The sequence below is a fragment of the Ornithorhynchus anatinus genome, chromosome 3 (genome assembly GCF_004115215.2).
Source record: "Ornithorhynchus anatinus isolate Pmale09 chromosome 3, mOrnAna1.pri.v4, whole genome shotgun sequence".
Classification (NCBI taxonomy): Eukaryota; Metazoa; Chordata; class Mammalia; order Monotremata; family Ornithorhynchidae; genus Ornithorhynchus; species Ornithorhynchus anatinus.
The window spans coordinates 1,788,947-1,802,500 of record NC_041730.1 but is presented as its reverse complement, the minus strand read 5'-3'; the positions used below and the strand labels follow the sequence as shown (position 1 = coordinate 1,802,500).

Genomic DNA, 13,554 nt, shown 5'->3' with positions numbered 1-13,554 from the left:
TCCGCTTTTCCTGGTGTATAAGCCGCCCTCTGTTTCCCCAATCATAGTTGTGTAAACTACATCTCCTTGCCATGTACACAGTTGTATAAGCTACACCCCATTTCTCCACCCATAGTTGTATAAACAGCTCTTAGGTATATATCTGCCCAGCATGCATGTACCTGTATAGACCGTGAGCTCGCTGTGAGCAGGGATTGTCTCTTTTTATTGCTGTAATGTACAATAGTAGTAAATAGTAGTATTTATTGACCACTAACTGCTTGGGAATGCACTTAGTAAAGTGCTCTGCACACAGTAAGTGCTCAATAAATACTACTGAATGAATGAATTTTATTTATTTTTATTGATGTCTCTCTTCCCCCCACCAACCAAGACTGTGAGCTTGTTGTGGGCAGGGATTGTCATGGTTTATTGCTGAATTGTACTTTACAAGTGCTTAGTACAGTGCTCTGCACACAGTAAACACTTAATAAATAAGATTGAATGAGTGAATGAATGAAATTTTCCTGGTGTATAGGCTGCACACCATTTCTCCACCCATAGGTGTGTAAATGGCACCTCTTTTCCACATCCACAGGTGTATAAGCTGCACCCCAGCACCAGCTACTGGCCAGCAGAGCAGATTTAGCACGCTGGGAGTTGGGGCTCCACAAGGGCAGTGCCTCATTTCTTAGGGGGCTAACCCTGTCTCTCCCCACCCCCCGCCGGCTGACCGACCCCCAACTTTTCCTCGGCTGCCACCCTGACAAATCTCCCCCTCTGGTTCCTCCCACCCCACAACCTGAGCCAAAATGAAGACTACAAAACAGCAGGATATCACAACACACAGGCAGACCCCTGCACCCTCACACAAGCACACACAGACACACACCTGCACCTGCACCCAAACATGTACACACAAACACCTATTTGCACACAAGCACACAGTCACACACCTACACCCACACACAAGTACGCAGACCCAAACCCATACCCATATGCAAGCATACAAACAGAAACTCACCTGCAACAGACACAAACATACATCACAGACACACAAGCATACACAAATTTAGGCCTGCACTCATACAAGCATACAAGCACCCATATATACACACATCTACCCATGTTCACACCTCCACACACGCCCATACACTTCCTTGCAACTACACCCTCACAAAAACCCACTCACATATACAAGCACACACCCAAACGTGGACCCTTTCACGTGCACACGCGCTCAAGGAGGAAGTTTAGACATCACAGGGCTGTTTGGAACCAGCCTCACTCCTGATCCCTGACCCCTCTGTGGACTGACCGGGGGAATGTGGAGAAGGGAGGGTGGTGGTCCCCAGAATAGGGGGTCCCTAACTCTTCCACGCTCCCCTCCTCCACACCTTCAGAGCTCTCTGCTCTGTGTTCTGCGCTATCCACTATGCTATCCACTCCGCACTCTGCTCTCCTCTATGCTCTCTCCCCTCTGTGCTTTCCTCTCTGGGCTCTCCATTCATTTATTCATTCATTCAATCGTATTTATCAAACGCTTACTGTGTGCAAAACACTGGACTAAGCGCTTGGAAGAGTACAGTAGAACAGACACATTCCTGCCCACAGTGACCTCACAGTCTGCCCTCTGCTCTCCTGTCCACTCTGCACTCTGCTCTACACTCTCCGCTCTGAGCTCTCCTCTCTGCTCTCTGCACTCTCTTCTTTGAGCTCTCCGCTCGGCACTCTCTGCTCTGTGTTCTGCTCTGTGCTCTATACTCTCCATTCGGTGCTCCGCTCTGCTGGTTCTCCTATCTCTCTGGCTGCTTATTCTCATTCTCCTTCACGGACTCCTCCTCTGCCTCCCACCCGCTAACTGTGGGGGTCTCTCAAGGTTCAGTTCTGGGTCCCCTTCTATTCTTCATCTATACCCACTCGGAGAATTCATTCGCTCCCGTGGCTTCAGCTACCACCTCTATGCAGATGATTCCCAAATCTAAATTTCTAGCCCTGATCTCTCCTTTTCTGCAGTCTCCTGTTTCCTCCTACCCTCAGGACGTCTCTACTAAGTTGTCCCGCTGACACCTTAAACTTAACATGTCCAAAACAGAAGTTGTCATATTCCCACCCAAGCTCTATCCTTCTGTTTTTCCCATCACTGTGGACGGCACCACCATCCTTCCTGTCTCACAAGCCTTGGTGCTATTCTCAATTTCTCTCTCTCCTTCAACCCACATATTCAATCCATCACTAAATCCTGTCGGTTCCACCTTCACAGCATCCTTTCCTCTCCATCCAAACTGCTATCCCGTTAATACAATCACTCAACCCGCCTGGATGACCGCATCAGCCTCCTTGCTGACCTCCCAGCCTCCTGTCTCTCCCCACTCCAGTCCATACTTTCACTCTGCTGCCCGAATCATTTTTCTACAGAAAAGTTCAGGCCATGTTTCCCCACTCCTCAAGAAACTCCAGTGGTTGCCCAATCACCTCCATCTCCAACAAAAACCCTTACCATCGACTTCAAAGCAGTCGATCACCTTGCCCCCTCCCACCTCACCTCGCTGACTTCCTACCCCAACCCAGCCTGCACACTTCACTCCTCTAATGCCAACTGTACCCGGAACTCATCTCTCTTGCCACCGACCCCTCACCCACGTCCTGCCTCTGGCCTGGAACTCCCTCCCTCTTCATACCCGACAATGACTCTCCCCACCCTCAAAGCCTGTTAAAATCCCACCTCTTCCAAGAGGCCTTCCCAATGAAATCCTCATTTCCTCTTCTCCCTCTCCCTTCCACTTGAATTTCTACCCTTTATTCACTCCTCCTCATAACCCTCCAGCATTTAGAACAGTGCTTGGCACATAGTAAGCACTTCACAAATACCATTATTATATCCATTTATTTATTGTCTGTCTCCCTTCTAAGCTTTAAGCTTCTTGTGGGTAGGGACCACACCTACCAACTCTGTATATTGTCCTCTCCCAAACGCTTAGTACAGTGCTCTGCCCACAGGAAGCACTCAATAAATACCATCGACTGATTGATTGGTAGTAGAAGCGGCAACAATAGTAGCAGAAGTGATAGTAATACTTGTCTGCTGTGTGGCCTTGGGAAAGTCACTTTACTTCTCCTTGCCTCAGTTATCTCATCTGTAAAATGGGGATTAAGACTGTGAGCTCCACATGGGACAACCTAATGACCTTGTATCTACCCAGTGTTTAGTACAGTGCCTGGCATATAGTAAGCGCTTAACAAATACCAGAATTAATATTATTAGTAGAAGCAGTAGTAGTAGTGTGGCTCAGTGGAAAGAGCATGGGCTTGGGAGTCAGGGGACATAGGTTCTAATCCTGGCTCTGCCACATGTCAGCTGTGTGACTTTGGGCAAGTCACTTCACTTCTCTTAACTTCTCAGTGACCTCATCTGTCAAATGGGGATGAAGACTGTGAGCCCCACGTGGGACAACCTGATCACTTTGTATCCCCCCAGTGCTTAGAACACTGCTTGGCACATAGTAAGTGCTTAACAAATGCCATCATCATTACTATTGTAGTAATGGTAGTAATAGTAATAATAATAATGATGGTATTTGTTAAGCGCTTACTATGTGCCGGGCACTGTACTTCATTCATTTAATCGTATTTATCGAGTGCTTACTGTGTGCAGAGCACTGTACTAAGCGCTTGGAAAGTATAATTCAGCAACAAATAGAGACAATCCCTACCCCAAAACGGGCTCACAGTCTAGAATCGGGGAGACAGACATCCAAACAAGCATACAGGCAATATTAGTAGCACTAGGGGAAGCGCTTAGTACAGTGCTCTGCACATAGTAAGCGCTCAATAAATACTATTGAATGAATGGTCCCCTCTCAGGGCGGCACCTGGAGAGTTTCCAGTCCTCTACCAGTCACGAGTACAGGAGGGAGAGTCAAGCCAAGCCCTACCCATTCCATTCCTAGTTCATTCAATTGTATTTATTGAGTGCTTACTGTGTGCAGAGCACTATACTAAGCGTTTGGAAAGTACAATTGGGCAACAAATACAGACAATCCCTACCCAACAACAGGTTCACAGTCTAGAAATAATTATGGTGTTTGCTAAGCACTTACTACGTGCCAGGCACTGAACTAAACGCTAGGGTGGATACAAGCCAGTGGGGCAAGTGGCTAGCGAGTGGAAGACAATCAAGTCAAAACTCACTCGTGCTGGGCAGCAGCGGCATGGGAGAGTCGAGGGAAGAGACTCGTTTACTGCACGGAAGGAGGCAATGCTAAAGTGCTTCTGGAATTTTTCCAAGAAAACTCTATGGATCCGCTACCGGAACGATGGCAGAAGGAAGTGGGGCGTTCTGTGAGAGATGCGTCTACGACGTCGCTATGGGTCGGACACGACTCGACAGCGAAAGACAACAACTAGGGGTAATAGTAAAGTGGTACTACTAGTAGTAATAATAATAATAGTATTTGCTAAGCGTTTGCTATGTGCCAGACACTCTACTAAGCGCCGAAGTGGATCCGAGCAAATTAAATTGGACGCAGTCTCTGTTCCACGTGGCTCACGGTCTCAATCCCCATTTTACAGATGAGGTAACTGAGGCCCAGAGAAGTGAAGGGACTTGCTCAAGGTTACACCGCACAGACGGGGTGGAGCCGGAATTAGAACCCATGACCTTCTGACTCCCAGGACCGGGCTCTATCCGCAACGTCATGCTGCTTCTCTGTCGTAGCAGCAGAGGTAAAAGTAGGAATAGTAGGAGCCCGTTGTGCGCAGGGATTGTCTCTGTTTCTGAATTGTTCTTCCCAAGTGCTTAGTACAGTGCTCCGCATACAGTAAGCGCTCAATAAATACAACTGAATGAATAGTGGAAGGAATAGCGGTAGGTAGTAATGTTAATAGCAGCACAGTGTAGTCAAAAGGTCATGGGTTCTAATCTTGGTTCTGCCACTTGTTTGCTGGGTGACCTTGGGCAAGTCATTTCACTTCTCTGAGCCTCCGTTATCTCATCTGTAAAAGGGGGTTTGAGACTGTGAGCCCCACAGGGGCCAGGGACTGGGTCCAACCCGAGTTGCTTGTATCCACCCCGGCACTTAGTACAGTGCCCGGCACAAAGTAAGTGCTTAACAAATGCTATCAAGCACTTGGGAAGGTACCAGAAGCAAGACATGATGTCTCCCCTGAGGAAGCTGACACTGTTCTGGGGTTTTTGATGTAAGAGATCCCTCGAGAAGCTGGGGAAAGAGGGACAGGAGAAGCAGAGCTGGGGGTGACAGGGGAAATGGGGGTGAATGAAAGAAATGATTGGGCAATTGTTAAATGGTTACTACTACTGAGAAGCCGTGTGGTTCAGTGGAAAGAGCTCGGGCTTGGGAGTCAGAGGACTTGGATCCTAATCCCGGCTCTGTCACTTGTCTGCTGTGTGACCTTGGGCAAATCTCTTAACTTCTCTGTGCCTCAGTTACCTCCTCTGCAAAATGGGGATTAAAAGTGTGAGCCCCATGTGGGACAACCTGATTACCCTGTATCTACCCCAGTGCTTAGAACAGTGCTGGGCACATAGTAAGAGCTTAAAAAATACAGAAATTATTACTTCTACTCTCCTCTCGGGATGACACCTGGAGAGTTTCCGATAGTTTACCCGTCACGACTAAATAAAAATGGTGGTATTTGTTAAGCGCTTACTATATGCCAGGGACTGTTCTAAGAGCTGGGGGATACAAGGTGATCAGGTTGTCCCCCTGGGGCTCACAGTTTTAATCCCCATTTTACAGATAAGGTAACTGAGGCATAGAAAAGTGAAGTGACTTGCCCAAAGTCACACAGCGGGCAAGCGGCAGAGCCGGGATCAGAACTCACGACCTCTGACTCCCAAGCCTGGGCTCTTTCCACTGAGAGGGAGAGTCAGGCAGAGGCCTATCTATTCCATTCCTAGCTTGGGCAGTAGTTAGTGAGTGGAAGGCAACCTGTCTCTATCTGTTACCGATTTGTACATTCCAAGCGCTTAGTACAGTGCTCTGCACATAGTAAGTGCTCAATAAATACTATTGAATGAATGAATGCTACAAGTCAAAACTCACCTGTGCTGGGCAACAGCGGCATGGGAGAGAGTTGAGGGTTGAGACTCAAGTTTACTGCACAGAAGGAGGGAGTGGTAAACCACTTCTGGATTTTTACCATGAAAACTTTATGGATCCGCTCCCAGAACGATGCCAGAGGGAAGTGGGGCGTTCTGGGAGAGATGCGTCTCTGGAATTGCTAAGGGTCGGACACGACACAACAACAACTACTATTAATAATAATAATGATGGTATTTGTTAAATGCTTACTATGTGCCTTCTAGACTGTGAACCCATTGTTGGGTAGGGATTGTCTCTCTTTGTTGCTGAATTGTATTTTTAAGTGTTTAGTACAGTGCTCTGCACACAGTAAGTGCTCAATAAGTACGATGGAATGAATGTGCCAGGCACTGTACTAAGCACTGGGGTGGATACAAGCAAACCGGGTTGGACACAGTCCATGTCTCCTACGGGGCTCACAGTCTCAATCCCCATTTTACAAATGAGGGAACTGGGACCCAGAGAAGTGGAGTGACTTGCCCAAGGTCACACAGCCGACAAGTGGCAGATCTGGGATCAGAACCCATGACCTCGTGACTCCGAGGCCTGTGCCCTATCCATAATGCCAGGCTACTATGCACCTGACACTGTACTAAGCGCTGAGGTAGATGCAAGGTAATCAGACTGGGCCCGGTTCCTGTTCCACAATCTAAGAACGAGAACAGGTATTGAAACTCCATGTTAGAGATAAGGAAACTGAGGCCCCAAGAAGTCAAGTGATTTGCCCAAGGTCACACAGCAGGCAAACTGCAGAGCCGGGATTAGGCCTTTTGATTTCTGTGCTCTTTTCACTAAGCCACGCTGCTTCTTGTAAAATGCAAGGAGAGAAGGCACCTGGAAGGTCATTTTTTTAAAAATGATACTTGTTAAACCCTTACTATGTGCCGGGCCCTGTACTAAGCACTGGGGTAGATACAAGATAATCAGGTCAGACACAATCCATGTCCCACACAGGGCTACCAGTCTCAGTCCCCATTTTACAGATGAGGTAACTGAGGCACAGAGAAGTTAAGTGAATTGCCCAAGGTCACACAGCAGATAAGTGGTGGAGCTGGAATTAGAACCCAGGTCCTCTGACTCCCAGGCCTGGGCTCTCTCCACTAGGCACTGGTGCTTCCATCCATCCCCAACACCCCCTGCTCCATCTCCCACTCCCCTCCCGTAGGACTGCGGTTGATTCAGTACCAGTCCACCCGTTCTTTCCTACCAAGCTAGACTCCAAAAGTGAATGGTAGAGTGGGAGGGAGGAGAGAAAGAGAGACAGGGAAGGGAAAGAGAATAATGATGGTATCTGTTAAGGGCTTACTATGTGCCGAGCCCTGTTCTAAGCACTGGGGTAGATACAAGGCAAATAGGTTGTCCCACATGGGGCTCACAGTCTCAACCCCTCCATTTTACAGATGAGGTCACTGAGGCACGGAGAAGCTAAATGGCTTGCCCAAGGTCACACAGCAGACAAGTGGTGGAGCCAGGATCAGAAGCCGCATCCTTTGACATCCAAGGCCATGCTCTTGCCACTAAGCCATGTTGCTTCTCACTAAGCCACACTGAGAGAGGAGGATGGAATAGAGGAAGGGTTTAACCCCAGTTCTGCCACATGTCTGCTGGGTGACCTTGGACAAGTCACTTCACTCCTCTGGATCTCGATTACCTCATCTGTAAAATGGGGGTTAAGGCTGTGAGCCCCATGCAACCTATTTATCTTGTATCTACCACAGTGCTTAGAACCGTGCTAGGTACACAGTAAGTGCTTAACAAGTACCCTTATTCCCTCTGGACTGTATGCTCGTTGTGGGCAGGGAATGTGTCTGTTTATTGTTGCATTAGACTCTCCCAAGTACTTAGTACAGTGCTTTGCACACAGTAAGAGCTCAATAAATCCGATTGAATGGATGGATGAATGATTGAATGAAGGGGGAGAGAGAAGGGAGAGAAGGGGAGAGGGAAGGAGGGAGGAGGAAAGGAGAGAGAAAGCGGAGAGAAGGAGAGAAGGGAGAAAGTGAAGAGGAGAGTTGGAGAGGAGAGTGGAGGGAGAGGAGAAGTGAGGTGGAGAGAAGGGGGAGAAAGAAGGGAGGGGGAGAGAAGAAAGGGAGAAAGAGGGGAGAAGGGGGGCGGCACTAAGCACTGTTTCTCTCCACTGGGGAGAGAGACTTGCAGGAATTTTGGTCCGCGGCCCAGAAACGTTTGATTTATTACATAAAAAAATAAATAAATAAAATGAAAGGGAAACAGAATCTTGCCTAAGTTTTCTAAAGACAGCCGGCAGGGCCGCCGAGGACTGAAAAAGTTTGAGTAACCTCGCTTACCTCCTGCTCTTCATTACTGGCCTTCCCCTCCCTGCTAGGCTTCCAGGGCCTCAGAGCCGAAACAGAAAGGAGGGAGAGAGGGTGAGGAGGGGGAGAGAAGAGGAGAAGGGGAGGGGGGTGGAGAGTGGGGAGACGGAGAGGAGGGGAGAGATGGGGAGAAGAAAGCCGAGGAGGGGGGAGATGGAGAGATGGGGGAGAAGGGGGAAAGGGAGAGAGGAGGAGAGGAGTGAAGAGATGGGCAGATTTAGGGAGAGGGGAGGGAGAGGAGGAGAGGGGAAGGGGGAGAGAAGAGAGCAGAGGAGAAGAGAGAAGATGGGGAAGACGAGGGAAGAAGGGAAAAGAGGGAGAGGGGAAGAGAGGGAAGAGGGGGAGAAGAGAGCAGAGGCGAGGGGAGGAGGAGAGAGAAGGGAGATGGGGAAGAGGAGGGAAGGGGGGGAATAGGGAGAGAAGGAGGGGGGTAGAAGAGGGGAGGAGGGAAGAAGAGGGGAGGGGGTAGAAGAGGGGAGAGGGGGAGAGGGGGAGAAGAGAGGAGGGGAGGGGAGAGGGGAGAAAAGGGGAGAGAAGAAGAGGGGGTAGAAGAAGGGAGGGGGAGAGAGGGAGAGCAGAGGAGGGGAGAGGAGGAGAGCGAGGGAAGATGGGGAAGAGGAGGGAAGAGAGGGGGAAAGGGGGAAAGGAGAGAAGGTAGAGGGTAGAGAGGGGGAGAAGAGGGGAGAGGGAGAGAGGGGAAGAAGGGGGAAGGGGAGAGAGGGAGAGCAGGGGAGAGGGGGAGAGGGGACATGGGGAAGAGGAGGGAAGAGAGGGGAAAGGGGGAGAGGGGGTAGAAGAGGGGAGGGGGAGAGAGGAAGAGGAGGAGAAGAGAGAAGAGGAGGGGAGATAAGGAGAGGGGGAGATGGGGAAGAGGAGAGAAGAGGAGAGAAGAGGAGAGAAGAGGAGAGAAGAGGAGAGAAGAGGAGAGGGGGAGATGGGGAAGAGGAGGGAAGAGGAGAGGGGGAGACGGGGAAGAGGAGGGAAGGGGGAGAGAAGGTAGAAGGGGGAGAGGGGAGGGAGAAGGGAGAGGGGAAGAGAGGGAGAAGAGAGCAAAGGAGGGGCGAGGAGGAGAGAGAGGGGAGATGGGGGAGAGGAGGGAAGAAGGGGGAAAGGGGGAAAGGGGGAGAGAAGGAGAAAAGGTAGAAGAAGGGAGGGGGGAGAGAGAGGGAGAGAAAGAGAGGAGGAGGAGGGGAGAGAGGGGAAGAAGAGGAGAAGAGAAGGCAGAGGGGTGGGAGGGTGGGTGGGATTTCAGCAGCCGGGGGGAGGGGGCTCCCACCGCCTCGGTTCGGGGTTCAGGCCCCCTCCCTCCCCCTGCAGCCCGGCGAGCAGGCGGGTTAACCCCTTCGGGCCCAGGCTCCGTGGGGGGGCGAGGGGGCGCGGGCTGGTTTTCCCATTTCGGCCGGGGCCTCTGCCCGCCCCCCTCCTCCTCCCACCCCCCAATTTGACAACTCTTCGGGCCTGCCGGGTTCAAGCCAAGGCCACACGCAGAGGGGAGAGAGGGAGGGAGGGAGGGAGGAGGAGGAGGAAGAGGGGAGGGGGTGGTGGGTGGGTGGTCAGCTCGCTCAGAGAGCCCCCTCTCCGCCGGGCTCCAGCAAAGACCCCCACCCCCTCCCCGCCCGCTCCCCCACGAAGCCCGAAGATTGTGAATCGGGGGAGCGGGAGCGCTGCTCGGCTCTGCTGTCGGCAGAGATAGGGTCGGGGGTCCTGTCGGGACACAGGGGGGCGGGGGTCGTCACCACCGAGCCCCGAAGCCCCCGGATAGCCTCCGCCACCAGCCCCCTCCCCCCACCAATCCAGAAACTTTCTCCCGAACCTCCCGGGCCGGGGAGGGGACCCAGCCGCTCAGGACCCCTCCTCAATCTGCCTGGCGCTGGGACAAGGGTCGGGGAAAATTCAATTTTCAGGACCGGCCCGAGGACCCCAAGATGCAAATTCCTCGTTGCCCCCTTCAGCCCTCCAAGAGCTCTCCCGCCCAGCCCGGACCGCGGCATTTGGGGCTGGGGGCTGCTTTCTGGACCCCGGAGCCCCGTCTCTCCCTCCCACCCCGGATTACCCCTCGCAACCTCTGTCCATCTGCCCCCCTCCACGGTCGCTGGACGGAAGCCCCTGGGGTGGGCCGGGGGACACCCCCGGGTCGGGTTTTGCTATGTGGGAGGTAATGAGTGAGGGTCTCGGCCAGCATCGAGGGACTCGCCCCCCGCCCCCGACCGCCCCTCAGTCTGGAGAAGGCCATTCGGCCTGAGTTTAGGTTTGGGGGTGATGGGTGGGGGGCGTCCTGGAGCCGGATAATCCACCCTCCCTGTTCTTCCCCAATTCCCCCCATCATCGTCCTTCGCGGACCCTGTTAACTGCTCTGTTCCCGAGACTCAGTGGCAGGGGGACAGTGGAAGGAGCTTCCCAGTCTGGATGGGGTGGAGGGTGGATGGGGGATGTGCCTCCCCCTAAAACACACACACACATTCTCTCTCTCTCTTGTCCCCCCTCCTCCAATTGCGCCTGATCCGGGTCGATCCAGGCAGCGATGAATGGTCACAGGGGAGAGGGGGGTCTATGCCCATAGCCCCTGGAGGGGTCGGGGGTGCTGAAACAGACCCTCCCTCAAAATCGGAACCCCCACCGAAGCCACCCCGGGAGTTCAGGGCTCCCCTGGCTTGGCTCACGCCTGTCCAAGCTTCCCCCCCCACCCTCCCGGACCCCTGAGTGGGGCAGGGGAGACCCTGACCCGGATGGGGGGGGAGGGGGCAGAGGAGGGTGGGCAAACCCCCCCAGGGTTACCCCGCCTGGCCCGTCGCTCGGGCGCCCCCCAGCGGACAAGATCTTCTGCTACACCTCCCTGGGGTGGGGTGGGGGGCTTTGGGGGAGATGAGAGGGGGGAGTCGAGTTTCCAAATCCGCAACTTTGAAGTCCCCGGCTTCCCCCTCAGGACGCGACATCCCGGGGACGGTCCTCGTCCCCAGCGCTTAGTACAGTGCCTGGCACATAGTCAGCGCTTAACAAACACCATCATTATGATTATTCCTATTAACACCCCGCAACTCCCGCAAAGATCCCGCGGCGCAGGAAATGACCGCACCTCCAACCAGACGCACCCCCGACCCCCGACCCCCCAATACCTCCATGCACCCCCACCTCCCACCTTTCCCCCTACCCACCTCTCCTGCTTCCCCCCTCCCGCCGAGCCGTTCCTTCCAGGGGGGCGGGGATGGGGAGGGAGGGTCTGGTTCCCCAGCCTGGGGGACCCTTCCCCAAACTCCAGCCTGGATGAAGATGCCCCCTCCCGCCCCCCCAATCCCTCCCCACCCCCTTCAGGAGAGGGTTGTGCTCTGCGAAGCGCTCTCCCCCGCCGCCGGGCCTCGGCTGGTCCTTCGGTGACCCCGGGGGCGGGGGTCCCCGGCCCTGGGGGTGGGTGGGGGTCGGGGTGGGGGTCAGGGGTCCCTCCAGCCTCACCTGTAGGGTGTTGCCGCGGCTCGGCGGGAAGGAGAGGCGGCAGCAAGCCGAGGGCTTCTCCCGGCCCATGTCGGTGGGTGGGGGGGGGGTCGGTGGATGGGGGGGGCGGGATGGGGGAGGGGGAGGGGAGCCGAGGATGCAGGGGAGGGGGCGGCGCGGGATCAGAGCCCCCTGGCTCTTCGGGACGTGGAGGAGAAGGATCTTTGGGGAGGGGGACGGGGGGCAACGTGGATCTCCAGGGGGGGAGGGGGTCGAGGCCGGGGCTGGGGGTCGTGGGAGGTGGAGGGGGGAGGGGAGGGGTCGGCGGCTCCGGCTCTTTCCTTCCCCGGACCCTCTCCGGCCCTGGACAGACAGGAGCAGGCTTGTCCGTCCCTCGCCCGGCCCCGGTTCTTATAGAGGCCGAGCCCGGAGTGTGGTCCTTTCGGACCCAGTAGGGAAACACAACAGGGTCACCCAGCCAATAGCCTCCGACTCCGCCCCCTCCCCCCCTCCAAGCCCCCTCCCCAAGCCCCGCGTGGGATGGTGGAGGGGGGCGGAGAGAGAGAGGAGAAGGGGGGAGACCAGCAGAATGAGAGACAAGAGAGAGAGACCCAGAGGCAGAAGGGGAAAGTTTTCACAACCGTTAATCCAGGGATGACGGAGAGCGGGGCGTCTCCTACACTGGGTGCGAAAGCGGGTCTGGGCTCGGGAAGGAACGATCCCAGCTCTCTGACGCACGGACCCGCGGGTTTGCGGGGGAGTGGGGGGCGGAGACCGCCCTCCCTAAGCCCCCTCCCCTCCCCGCCCCGGAGTCAGGACCGGAAGAAGCTAGGAGACGTTTATTACGGGACCAAAGTCCCAAGCCCGGCCAGAGATCGGGTCAGAGATCAACGGGTCAGCCCTCCTCTCTCTCTCCCTCTGCCCCCCCCCCACCCCGCCCACCTCTCCTTGGAAGGACCTCCGATTTGCTTGGATCCACCCCAGCGCTCAGTACAGTGCCTGGCACATAGTGAGCGCTTAACAGATACCATCCTCACTGGGGTTACTGTTACCTCTCCAACCGGCTCCAAGGTGGGGACCCAGGCGATCGGGCCCCGGGGGACTGGGGAGAACCCAACCTAGAAACCCAAATAGCCTCAATTTTGAGGCCCCCATCACACACACACACTCACACGCACACTCTGCTCCATTGCGCGCCGAGTGGATTTCTTCCTCTCTCCGCCTTAGGTCGCCCGCACCGAATCTCTCAGATCAGCCGAAGCTTTTCCCCTCCCCTTTTCTCCTCCACCTGGAGGGGTGTCTGAAAGATCCGGATAGGGCCAGAGGACGGCCCCCTCCCCCTTCCCCTCACCTCCCCCTCCCTCCCTAATCCCTTTAATTCTCCCAGATTAGGGCATAGGCCGGCCCCTCCCTGCCCCCCTCCCGTTTCCCGGTCCCGGATTGCGCAAACGAGACCCCGAAAGGGTGATACGTCCCCATGGGGGAGGGGAGGAGGGTCTCAGCTGCGAGGTTAGGACCCCTCTCTTCTCCTCCTTGTCCCCCCACTCTAAAGGCCCGTCGGTCCTCGGGAAAGCTGAAAGAGCAGGGCGAGGAGATCTTCCCCCTTACCAGGGAGACCGGGAGGTTATGGAAACTCACGGACATCAACCCCCTTAAGCGCAATCCGCAACGGGGAGCCCCCACCCCACTTTTTCAAAGGCGAAGGGTCACCA

At 54.6% G+C, this 13,554-nt stretch overlaps 1 protein-coding gene across 4 annotated transcripts in view; it reads right to left on the bottom strand.

Annotated features, from left to right (window-relative positions):
- The window catches only part of IGF2 (insulin like growth factor 2), a 43,739-nt gene extending 30,647 nt beyond the window's left edge, over positions 1–13,092 (bottom strand). For 2 of the 4 annotated variants that reach the window (XM_029058911.2, XM_029058915.2), the window contains exon 1: positions 11,864–11,958. In XM_029058911.2, the coding sequence (XP_028914744.1) occupies positions 11,864–11,932 (69 nt within the window). In that variant the 5' untranslated portion in view covers positions 11,933–11,958. Of the gene's footprint in view, positions 1–11,863; positions 11,959–13,014 lie in introns of those variants that run through there. The other 2 variants (XM_029058912.2, XM_029058913.2) reach the window with 2 other exon arrangements.
- Positions 13,093–13,554: the final 462 nt, after the last annotated feature.